We start from the raw sequence: 12259 nt of genomic DNA, 5'->3' as shown, positions 1-12259 counted from the left end.
AGGTATTTTTTTAATCTCTACCCAAATGAAGAATTGGGTTTGCCTATATTTGAGAGAATTAAACTTGTTAATTGTTTTTAAGACAATTTTAAGTGAAAGTAAGACTACAATAATATATGTCATGTAGGCCAGTAAGAGTGGTGCTGAGTGCACCTCTTCTGTCTTTCACAGTTCTTACTGGACGAGGTCTACTGGATTTATCTAAACCTTTTCAAAGCAAATGTCTTGCTATTTTCTTAAAGTTTTTTGCTTTTACACTTTTTTAAAGCTTTAAATTTGCGATGCTATTATTGTTATTTCATAATACATTGGCATTTTAATAGTTTTTCATGTCACTACTTCTTTTTAGAGTACACATATCTTCAAAATGGTGGTGCCCTGATAGGTGAGCTGTTTTACGCCTTAGTGAAAACTAGTGAAAGATTCAATGCTGTACTAAAGATCATAAAATGTGAAGAGCATTTACTATTAAAAATCAAGAACTGAGGATGTGATAAGACAACCATGTTCAATGCAGTTGGTATAAATTGGTCCAAGCTATTTAGAAAGCTATTTAGTAATTTCCATTAAAACTTTTATGCCTTAGTGTTAATTATCATACTTTCAGCTTCAATACTTCCACTCCTTACAGATCAATTTTTAGGAAATCTGAAGTATAGAGATTTATATATAAGATGTTTATCATGGCATCATGTATTATGTTGAACAAATTGGAAGCTGTCTAAATGTCTTGCAATAAGAAAGAAGTTAAATAAGTTGTCCTGAGTCTGTAAAGGGGTGTTTTGTGATTGCTAAAATTATACTTACAAAGAATATAACATGGAACAACTTTAGGTTTTTAAAAGGGGACAGTGTACAAAACTACAGTATGGTCTTAAAGAAAAAAATAACGTATTATAGAAAAAAGACTGGAAAAATCTATACTGGCATTGGTCATGGTCTTATCTCTGTAATATACATATACTATCTCACTTTTGTTCCCCAGGCTGTAGTGCGATGGCGCAATCTCGGTTCACTGCAACCTCTGCCTCCTGGGTTGAAGCGATTCTCTTGCCTCAGCTCCCTGAGTGGCTGGGATTACAGGTGCCTGCCACCACGCCCGGCTAATTTTTGTATTTTTAGTAGAGACAGAGTTTCACTATGTTGGCCAGGCTGGTCTTGAATCCCTGACCTCAGGTGATCCGCCCGCCTCACCTCCTAAAGTGCTGGGATTACAGGCGTGAGCCACCGCGCCCAGCCAGAAAATATATTTTTTAATTCCAATATTTTGAGAAGAAAATACAATTTGAAACCAACAAGTTTCCTTTCATTATTCTTAAAACGTTTTCAGAAGTAAAATATGTGGTTCTGCTAAAAGCAGTTCTTTTAGTTAAATGTTAAAGGCTGCACCATCTTTGTGTTCTTTTAAACATAAATATCTTCTACTTTATCATTTGTTAAATTAGAAAAAGTCTTTAATTTTACAAAATTCCTAACTATAGAAACAGCAAAAGTGATTTAACACCTATTGAAGTCAGAAGCTTGCTTTTATATTTCCCATCTGATGATTCCAAATGTATACAGTATGTTATTTCTCAAAAGTTACCAATTATAATCCTTTTCTTTGTACCTTACAACTTAAATGAGAATAATTTAAAAAAATCATAATTTGCATCTAGTTGGTATGACCGAAATGATTTGAATTTGGTGAGGAACAAACTTGTTACTGTTGTTTCACATTCATAGAAGGGAAATCTGGAATGAGCGAGTGCATTTTAATCAATATATGAAGACTGAGTATGTAAAAATGACATAAATATAACTAAAAAATTACTTTATTGCCCTAACACTGACAAAATTACTTTGTTCTGGCAATTATCAGTGGGATTTTTAAAAGAAAACACTGCTAACTTTTCAAATATTTTACATGTTAAAAGAGGCCTTTATGTTTCTATTACAGATATTTGAGATATTTGGACCTGTTGCACATCCATTTTATGTGTTACGGTTTAATTCTTCAGATCACATTGAGAGTAAAGGTATTAAAATAAAGGAGACTATGTATTTTGCTCCATCAATGAAAGATTTCACCCAGTATATATTCACAGAAAAACTTAAACAGTAAGTACTTTACTGGCATGTTGTTCTTCACTTACCTAATGTTTATATTTTAAGAATAATTCTCAGTGATGTAATTTCTTATAGTTATATTGTGTCTGTCTTGCAAAGAGTTCATTTATCTTACTAATAATATCTTTGAAGCCTACAATTTATTTTCAGATTTTGTACGTAGAACTCATATCTTTCACAAAAAATGAGATGATCAGTTATTAAGAGCACATTTGAGCCATGTACACTTTCTGATTCTAGTTCAGTGTTTTTTTCATTATATACTTTCTTTAATGTACTTGCTATTTTAGTATTAGTACTGATATTATCATTTCTTAATAACTTTTTTCAGTTAAGTAAAATTCTCTTTGGATTCTATTTAGGGGGCTTGCTCTTCAATAAAACTTAATAGTTATCAAGAGAAAAAAAAATGAGTATATCTATTTTGCTTATAAATTGTAAGTTTGTAGAAGAGACAACTAACACGTGTCCCTGAAAAATTGTGTAGAAAGTCATGGTGTGTGGAGTTGACCTAACCAACAAACCAGTGCTCTCCATTTTGTCTATAAATAATGCTAAGTGATTTCTGTGGCATGTGACCAGCAATATTTTTTTATATTTGTGCTCCCATTGGTTGAATATTTTTCAAATGTTAGCTGTTGCCAGCTGTTAGTTGTAGAGCTGTTTGTATCAGTTGAACTTGTTATAGTTATGTTATTTAATTTTTTATATCAGCAAATAGCATATGAATTGAAGTAGATTTTTTTTTTAATAAAAATAACTTGAATGCTTTCGAATGATGTAATGAATATGAGCCACTAAAAATATTTTCAAATTGGGAGTGGAAGAAAAGACTGCCAAAGATTGGGGGAAGGTTAAGTCCAGAAAGACTTTGTACTCAGTTTGACACAGAAGTTCCTTTTAGTTCTAGCTCTTCTTTTATTGGAAACTTAAAACCTAGGCGATACATTTTTATAGATGTTTTTGCAGGAAGACAAAGGAACTTTGGTCACTGAATAACTTTGGTATTATGTCAAAGGTACCAACCCCAGTTGCATGGCATAAGAAGATTACTTATACCACTTATATATTAAGTCTGAAGTCACCAAATTTCATTTATTTCAGAGATGAAAATTTTGATCCTGATAATTGATTTAACTCATGTTTAAGAACTACATAAAGATCTGGAGGAATATTTTGCCTAAGTTATTCTTCAGATTGCATAAGGTTATTTTCCTAAATAACACTGACAAGAAAGATGAATTAAATACACATAAAGTCTTCAAGATATTAATATGTTCTAGGCTGGGCGCGGTGGCTCACGCTTGTAATCCCAGCACTTTAGGGGGCCGAGGTGGGCGTATCACGAGGTCAGCAGATCAAGACCACGGTGAAACCCCGTCTCTACTAAAAATACAAAAAAAGTAGCCGGGTGTGGTGGCGGGCGCCTGTAGTCCCAGCTACTCGGAGAGGCTGAGGCAGGAGAATGGCGTGAACCCGGGAGGCGGAGCTTGCAGTGAGCCGAGATTGCGCCACTGCACTCCAGCCTGGGCGACAGAGCGAGACTCCGTCTCAAAAAAAAAAAAAAAGTTCTAAAATGCTTTAAATATTTAGCATTTCATCCTGCTTTGAATATAAAGATACTGCTGTGGTTATGCCATATATTTAGCCTTTTAACAGAGTATTTTAGCTTAAAACAGATAAACTTGAAGAGGTTTTCTGAAGATGGTTTTAAAATAGATTTTAAATAATAGACGCAGTCTTTGATTTTGATTTGCAGTTCTTCTATTAAGAAGTAGTAGTAAATCAATGAATTGTGAAATTAGACCTATATTGCAGAAACCTCCCTCCCCCAGGAAAACTGTTGTATTCTAGACCTCATTTTGGCATCTGTCATGGGAACTCAGTGGAGTACTTTGTCTTTGAGGTGGAGAAGTTCAGCTCCTTTCCAGCTTACTGTTCTCTAGTGAGGCTATTTTGATGTTAGTTTCTCATGTACTTACTGTCTTGTTAAAAGTGCCTTTTGAAACGTTGCTTGATCTTTCCTTCAGTAGATTTTGATTTTTTGTAATAGACGCACTAGTTGGGGAATTTTTCCCATTTATGTTTGTGATTCCAGGCTAACAGCAGTCCAGATCATGAGATGTCATGTATGCAGAAAGAAATACCAGAGCTATATTTAAGGCCCATGTGTGAAATGACAATTGAGGAAATGCTTTTTTTCTTTTTAAGTGATGGAAAAGTCATTGATAATGGTTCATATATAATGTCAAAGTTCCGAATCAAAAATTTAAAACAAACTTAATAACTTTCATGTTGTGCCAGCAAACTGACATCTGTACATTGATTTTAATGGCCTTAATTCCTGGGAATCTCATTTATTTTTGAGATCTAGTTTAAAACAATAAGGACATCTAGTCCTAATACTTTGTCGTATTTTACTTTGTGATATTTTAATGTAATGGAATAACAAAATAGTACCTGAAACTATGAAATGAACAAAATTAAAAAGATTAAAAATGAGCTTTCACAAATTATACTGCTCATAATAGATATCTGTACTTTGGTTGGATGTAAAGTGTAAAACTCTCCACCAAAAGTTTTTGATTTTCAGCTGCAATTACACATTTCACATATGCCAGTCATTATATCGTCCTTCAGAATCTTTAAAGCAGCTTCTCTTCCTCTTCCTCAAACTATTCATAGTTAGCCTTTATTTGACCCTCACTGCTTTAGAATCAGTGTTGGAATAAGCCTTGGTTACTCATAGAGGATTGCTGGCATTCCTCAGGTAAACTGAGGAGAAAATAATTCATATTGATGTCTCTGCCATTAAACCTGTAAAATCTTTGAAAAGGGAATGCCTCATAGTCATTTTTATGTCCTTCGCACATGGAACAACTTCCAATCTACGGTTGGCGTGAAATAAGCATTTTTTTTAAACTGAGTTTTGTGAAAACTGCAAATATTATATGAAAAGAAAAATCAAAAGAGCTGTCCGTCTGCTTTCCACTGCACACCATAGCCTTGGCTTCTCATTCCAATTCCCTAATCCTAATATTTATATTTGCTCAACTTTTGTGTTTTTCTTAGGAGCTTCCCACATCTTTTGAAATAAGGTAAAAGACACATAAGTGTATTGCAAAATTAAAGGTTGAACTCATGTCCTTTACTTTATTATTGTCTGTGTCTGTACTTTTAAGTTACAAGCACTTAATAGAATTGTGATAAATAATTTTTTGACTTCCATCCCCACCCCACTCAGGGATAAGGGATCAGATGCATCATGGAAGAATGATCAGGAACCACCACCAGAGGTAAGTATAAGTCTTTTTATGCAACATTTTATAAAGTAGGGCAGGACTTAATCTTATAAATTTTATCATTCTTGCTGTTAGGGAAGTCATTAATACTGGCTAGCAGCCATACTGCCTTCTCCTGTCGTAGCACATGTATTCTCTTACCCTCCTAGATGACTATTTTATACCTTTCAATGAAAGGTTTTGATTGATCATTTAGGAAAAAAACTTTTTTCAGTGACATTTAGTTGTATTTTAATAATTATCACCTTGTCATTTACATTGTAGTTTGCTGTTTTTGTCAACTTCGTTGATGTCTGATAAAGGCAGGCTGTCATTTTTAAAAAATGTAATTCAATTTAGTAAATACACCATATGGGACATGAAGACATGGTGCTTTTAATAGTAAGCTGCCCTTCTTTTGGAAGTACAAAATCATTTGGAAGCACAAGATCATTGGAAGCTACCTACCTGTCAGCTTTTTACGATATAACTACCTTTCTAAAAAAAGAGACCTTGGTTTTCTTTTTGTATCTATGTCAGCAAAACAATAGTTTTATGCCCCAAGGTGACTTCATAATCTAGTCTTCCTAGAGATGTGAAGTGAATTTAGGAATAATATGTAAATAAGTTAATGATTTAATAGGATTACTTTGTTTAACATTCCGTGAAAGTGTTTAAGCAGATTATCTTGAGGGTTTTTTTTTAAAATTACAACAACGAATGTATTCATTTCTTAAAAATAGCATGTATTTATACAGTATAAAATAAAAATGTATATAAATATTTTTATAAGTAAAAATTATACATGAGAGTTTTTAAAACTTGCTCAGCAGTTCTTATGAAGTTTTCTCAGTATTACAGTTTTTTTTTGTTTTTTTAAACGAATATAGACATAAGGGTCTCACTATGTTGCCCTGGCTGGTCTCAAGCTTTTGGCCTCAAGTGATCCTCCTGGCCTCAAGCAGTCTTCCTGCCTTGGCCCCCCAAAGTGCTGGGATTATAGGCATGAGCCACCTTGCCCAGCCAGTATTACAGATTTTTGATATTTACGGATTTAACCTTGGTCATTTTAGATGTTTAAAGCAATCAAATCATGATCTGTGTTTCTAATTTTACTGAGGTATGAATCAGGTTTATGCCCACTTAGAGGGTTTTATACAGGTATGAATCACTTAACCAGTGAATGATCCTTGCCTAGTTTCTGAATTGAAATAGAATTGTTTTCTAATTAATGTTATGTATTTATGAGATTTCAGTTAAGGCTCTGAATATTCACTTAATGTTCTGAATTAAGTTTAGAATATCTAGAGCATCTTATTACTTGAATTACATGTTTTAAAAGTGTTTAGAGATTCATAAACATCTCAAAACATATTTCTTATAAAATCCAGATATTCTTTTTTTCTTTTTTTGGGTGGGGGATGGAGTTTTGCTTTTTTTGCCCAGGCTGCAATGCGGTGGCAGTCTCAGCTCGCCGCAAACTCCACCTCCAGGTTCAAGTGATTCTCCTGCCTCAGCCTCCTGAGTAGCTGGGATTACAGGCGCATGCCACCATACCAAGCTAATTTTGTATACTTATTAGAGACGGGGTTTCACAATGTTGTCCAGGCTAGTCTAGAACTCCTGACCTCCAGTAATCCACCCCCCTATGCCTCTCAAAGTGCTGAGATTTCAGGCGTGAGCCACCGCACCCGGCCAAAATCCAGATATTCTAATGAATCCCTGTTGTTTCTGACCTAAGCATTGAAGTTACCAATTAGAGCAATACGAGTTATTTGTAAAATTGGTTTGACTAGGTTAATTGCAAAATTACATCTCACCTAGTTCATAGTGTTTGTTTTTTCCAGGTAGCTTGAACTGGATCATTAAGTATGTTGGGATTTAATTTTGTAATATTTGTTGATGAAACTTTGTAGTCTAGAATTATTGCCTGGTATTGATCATAGATTAAAATTAGAAATTTGTGAGGTTTAAACTTAAAAAGAGAAAAAAGAGAAACATCATGCGATGTGAAAATAGAAAGCTTGCATAAAGGAAAATAAGAGAAATTATGTGCTGTGAAATGTTGGGCTGTGTAAAGGACCTAAAAATTACCTATGGTTGTATCACACGCATCTTCATAGCCATTTTTAATATGCCACCGTATACTTTATGGTTGAATAAATGTATTTAATGAATGGAAATTTAAATTAATTTGCATATAAGAAACATGAATTTTTCTCTGAGTTTAGGAGTGTTAGCAAAATACTACCAGAGTAATCTCTCTGAAATAAACTATTCCCAATTAAAATCCTTAGTTCCTCCCTCCTGCTCTTAAGATGTTCAATTATTTAAAATGGCACAATAAGGTTCCTTATAAGCTTCTCCAATTTTATCTTTTCTGGTTTTGCCATGTAAGAAGAAGAAGCTTTCACTTTGCCTTTCAGAACCATTTTTCTTTTTGTATATACTATGTTCTATCATGCCTCTGTGTGTATTGTTCCCATTTTCTGAAAATTCTCTTTATTTTCATAGCTAACTCATTCAGGTATTTCTATTGGGTTATCCATACCAAGAAGTCTTCCTTTTCCTTTTTTCTCTTTATCCAGCACTATAATAACATAGCATTAAGTTGTAGCACTCGTTCATTGTACACTTAATCTGTTTTCTCGGAAAAAGGAGTCTTCTATCTGATCTCCATACTTTCTAGTGTCTGTCAGATACCAGATTTAATCTGAGTTTTACAATCTTATCATATTAACATCAGTAATAAGAAATTGTGCATTGGAAGGCATACAATTAGTTCATGTTTTCAAATTAGGTTTCAGAATCTGAAGTGTATGGATTCCTGGTTCATGGAGGATTTGGTCTAGAATGTATTCCAGTGAAGCCATACTGAAAATTACATACAAAGACTTTCATACACATTTTATTTCTTCTTTTTAAATGTGTATCCGTCCATACCTAGTGGGCCTGCTTTCATATGTTTTTTGTATGAAACATAATAGAAGTTTTCTGGCATTAGTAGAATAATAAAATGCCTGAACTATAGATACCATGGCAGTCATAATATATATAGCTCATAAATCTTGGTTTTCTTGGTGGACTATAACAATGAATCCTAATTCTTAGTTACATGTGAGTTTTACCACCTTTAATTTTTAAATAATTTCCTCTTAGGAGTTGGATCATTCACGTATCTGCTTATAAAAGCCTTTGCCATGTTGATCAGGCTGGCCTCAAACTAAAAATACAAAAATTAGCTGGGCGTGGTGGCATGCGCCTGTAATCCCAGCTACTCAGGAGGCTGAGGCAGGAGAATTGCTTGAACTTGGGAGGCAGAGGTTGCAGTGAGCTGAGATCGCACCACTGCACGCGCACACACACACACACACACACACACACACACACAAGTCTTTGCCTGTGGTTCTATCTAAATAGCTTCCCCATGATTTGTATACCCTTATTTTGCCTTATTTATTTATAGCTCTTACTCTATACCTAAAATTATATTTAAAAAATAAGATGGTAAACCTGTAAAGAATGAACCTGTGAAATGTTTAGAACAGTGCTTGGGTGTGTATTTTGAATGAATGAACTATGGAACATTGTCTTCTATTTTTTATTGGCTCTGATAATGTATATAATTTGCGTAGTCCTTGATACTCTTACCTTTGGCACCATTTTGCATCTGATACTATGATGAATTTTAAGTCTAAACTGGAAGTCAGACTCATATCTGAAGGGTGATTACTGGCCTGTGTTACTTAAAGAGTCATTAAACATTTATCAAAAAATGCTTTTTCTACCATGTCTAATTCAGATACAGAAAATACTAAGTATCAAAAAGGCAACTTTTGTTAAAGTCAGTGATTAATAATAGGCTTATTTGCTTCACCTCCAAGTATGTACTATTGAATTGGCAAATCCATGTAACATAAACCTATTATATACTTTTCTCTGCAAGGCCTTAGATTTTAGTGATGATGAAAAAGAGAAAGAAGCCAAACAGAGGAAAAAATCTCAGATTCAAGGCCGGAAAAAACTCAAATCTGAATTTAATGAGCCAGGTGAGTGAATACAATATATACAGTCATTCTTTATCTTCATTTACATCTATGTAAGTTTTTCAATAATAAAACTGAAGGAAACATCTGGGTTCTCTCTGTTTACCTCCTAGCATCCTGCTAACATTTAGAGTCGTTACATAGCAGGAGGTGTGGTAGTTTTATGAGCTTAAGCAGTAAAAATGGCTTCCTGGGGTAACAGAGAGACTAAACCGTGTTACTTGTGCTTGTCAGTACTTTTTTCTTTTTTTTTTTTTTTTTTTGAGACGGAGTCTTGCTCTCTCACCCAGGCTGGAGTGCAGTGGCGCAATCTCGGCTCGCTGCAAGCTCCGCCTCCCGGGTTCACACCATTCTCCTGCCCAGCCTCTCCGAGTAGCTGGGACTACAGGCGCCCGCCACCATGCCTGGCTAATTTTTTTGTACTTTTTAGTAGAGACGGGGTTTCACCGTGGTCTCGATCTCCTGACCTCGTGATCTGCCCGCCTCGGCCTCCCCTAGTGCTGGGATTACAAGCGTGAGCCACCGCGCCTGGCCACTTTTTTCTTAAGATACCTATTTGCTTCCATTTTTAGAATTTTATGATCAAGTACTTGATGAACCCCTAAATCACAGTATCTTATTTTTAAACATGCAATCCCTTTACCTTTTTTAAAAATTAAACTTTCTGAGATAATCGTAGATTCACATACAGTTATAAAAAATAATAGGAGAGGTGCTGTATGCCCTTTATTCAGTTTCCCCCAGTTGCAACATCTTATATAACTATATATGGAACACTGTCCCAGCCAGGATATTGACAGTTAAACAGTGAAGCTATACAACATTTCCCTCACCAGAGAGCTACCCGGTTGCCTTTCTATAGTCACAGCCACATCCTTACCTCTCAGCCCCTCCTTCACTCATGGCAACCATTAATCTGTTCTCCATTTTCATATATTTTGTCATATCCAGAAAATTATATAAGTGAAGTTATACACCATAGTACGATTAGGGAAAGGCTTTTGCCACTGAGCATAATATCTGTGTATCCACCCACATTATTGCATGTATCAATCATAGTTTGTTCCTCTTCATTACAGAGTAACGTTTCATGGCATGAATTTACCAGATTATCTAACCATTCATCCATTGAAGGACATCTGGCTTGTTTCCATTTTGGGGTTATTAGGAATAAAGCAGCTATAAATATTTATATACAGGTTTTTTGTGAAAACAGATTTTCATTTTTCTGGAATAAATGCCCAAGAGTACAATTGCTTGGTTGTATAATAGTTGCATTACGTGTTTAGTTTCCTAAGAAACTACCATACTGTTTTTCAGCATGGCTGTACCATTTTACATTTTTATCAGCAATGTATGAGTGACAATTTCTTTGCATTTTCTCCAGCATTTGGTGTTATCACTGTTTTTAATTTTGGCCATTCTGCTAGGTTTGTAGTGCTAATATAATTGTGGTTTTAATTTGCATTTTCCTAATGGCTAATGGCATTGAACATCTTTCCATGTGCTCATTTACTATCTGTATCTTCAGTGATATGTCGGTTCATTATCTTTTGCCAACTTTTAAATTGTATTTCTGGATTTTTACTGTTGAGTTACGAGAATTTAAAAATGTATATTTTAGATACTAGCTTTCTGTCAGATATGTGGTTTGTTCATGATTTGTTCTAGTCTGTAGTCTTTTCCCTCTTTTAAGAGGGCCTTTTGCAATACTGAAGTTTTTAGTTTTGAGGAAAACTAATTTATCGATTTTGTTTATGGAATCTGAGAACTTCCTGCTCAGCTTTAGATCCTAATGATTTTCTTCTATTTTTTCCCTAAAAGTTTGGTAGTCTTCTGTTTTAAATTGTACACTGTGATTCATTTTGAGTTAAATTTTGTATAGAATGTGAGTTAGTCTTGAAATTGCATAGAGTGATAACTCCTACTTTCTCTTTTTCAAAATTATAATTGGTATTCTAGGTCCTTTACCTTTCAGTATAAATTTTAGAATCTTCTCTACATCAACAAATGTCTTCCTGAGGTTTTTTTTTTTTTTTTTTTTGGTCTGTTTTTTGAGATCTTCTTGGTCTGTTGCCCAGGCTAGAATGCAGTGGTACAATCATAGCTCACTGTAACCTTGAACTTCTGAGCTTTTTTCTTTCATTCTCCTGACAGTATCTTTCATGGAGCAGAAATTTTTAAGTGTAATGAAATTCAGCATATCGATTATTTCTTTCATGGGTCATGCCTTTGATGTCCTATCTAAGAAGTCATTATCTAAAAAGTCATTATTGGCTGAGCGCAGTGGCTCATGCCTGTAATCCCAGCACTTTGGGAGGCCGAGGCAGGCAAATCAGGAGGTCAGGAGTTCAAGACCAGCCTGGCCAACATGGTGAAACCCCATCTCTACTAAAAATACAAAAATTAGCTGGGCATGGTGGTGCATTCCTACTTGTGAGGCTGAGGCAGGAGAATTGCTTGAGCTGGGACCCGGGCAGCAGAGGTTGCAGTGAGCAGAGATCGTGCCACTGCACTCCAGCCAGGGCTACAGAGCGAGACTCTGTCTCTAAAAAAAAGAGTCATTATCAACCCAAGGTCATCTAAATTTTCTTCAGTGTTTTCTTTTAGGAATTTAGTAATTCTGCATTTTACATTGAGATCTGTGATCCATTTTGAATGAATTCTTGTGAACGGTGTAAGGTTATTGTCTAGATTTAATTCTTTTTGTATATGGATGTCCATGTGTTCCAGCCCTATTTGTTGAAAACACTACTTATGCTCTGTTGTATTGCTTTTGCTCCTTTGTTAAATATCAGTTTATTATGTTTATGTGGGGCTATT

General features: G+C 34.8%; 1 protein-coding gene across 4 annotated transcripts in view; it reads left to right on the top strand.

Annotated features, from left to right (window-relative positions):
- NAF1 (nuclear assembly factor 1 ribonucleoprotein) overlaps positions 1-12259 on the top strand; it is a 62248-nt gene that overhangs the window by 23139 nt on the left and 26850 nt on the right. For 3 of the 4 annotated variants that reach the window (XR_009212940.1, XR_009212939.1, XM_032148736.2), the window contains exons 5-7: positions 1940-2100; positions 5354-5405; positions 9337-9439. Coding sequence is in view for 2 of the 4 variants with exons in the window: in XM_032148736.2 (XP_032004627.1) it covers positions 1940-2100; positions 5354-5405; positions 9337-9439 (316 nt within the window). In the remaining 2 variants the exon portion in view is untranslated. Of the gene's footprint in view, positions 1-1939; positions 2101-5353; positions 5406-9336; positions 9441-12259 lie in introns of all 4 variants that reach the window. The other variant, XM_032148740.2, reaches the window with a different exon arrangement.

Source organism: Hylobates moloch, unplaced genomic scaffold, assembly GCF_009828535.3.
Source record: "Hylobates moloch isolate HMO894 unplaced genomic scaffold, HMol_V3 SCAFFOLD_3, whole genome shotgun sequence".
NCBI classification, from domain to species: domain Eukaryota; kingdom Metazoa; phylum Chordata; class Mammalia; order Primates; family Hylobatidae; genus Hylobates; species Hylobates moloch.
Note: the sequence above shows the minus strand (reverse complement) of the source record. Positions and strands in the feature narration are given on the sequence as shown.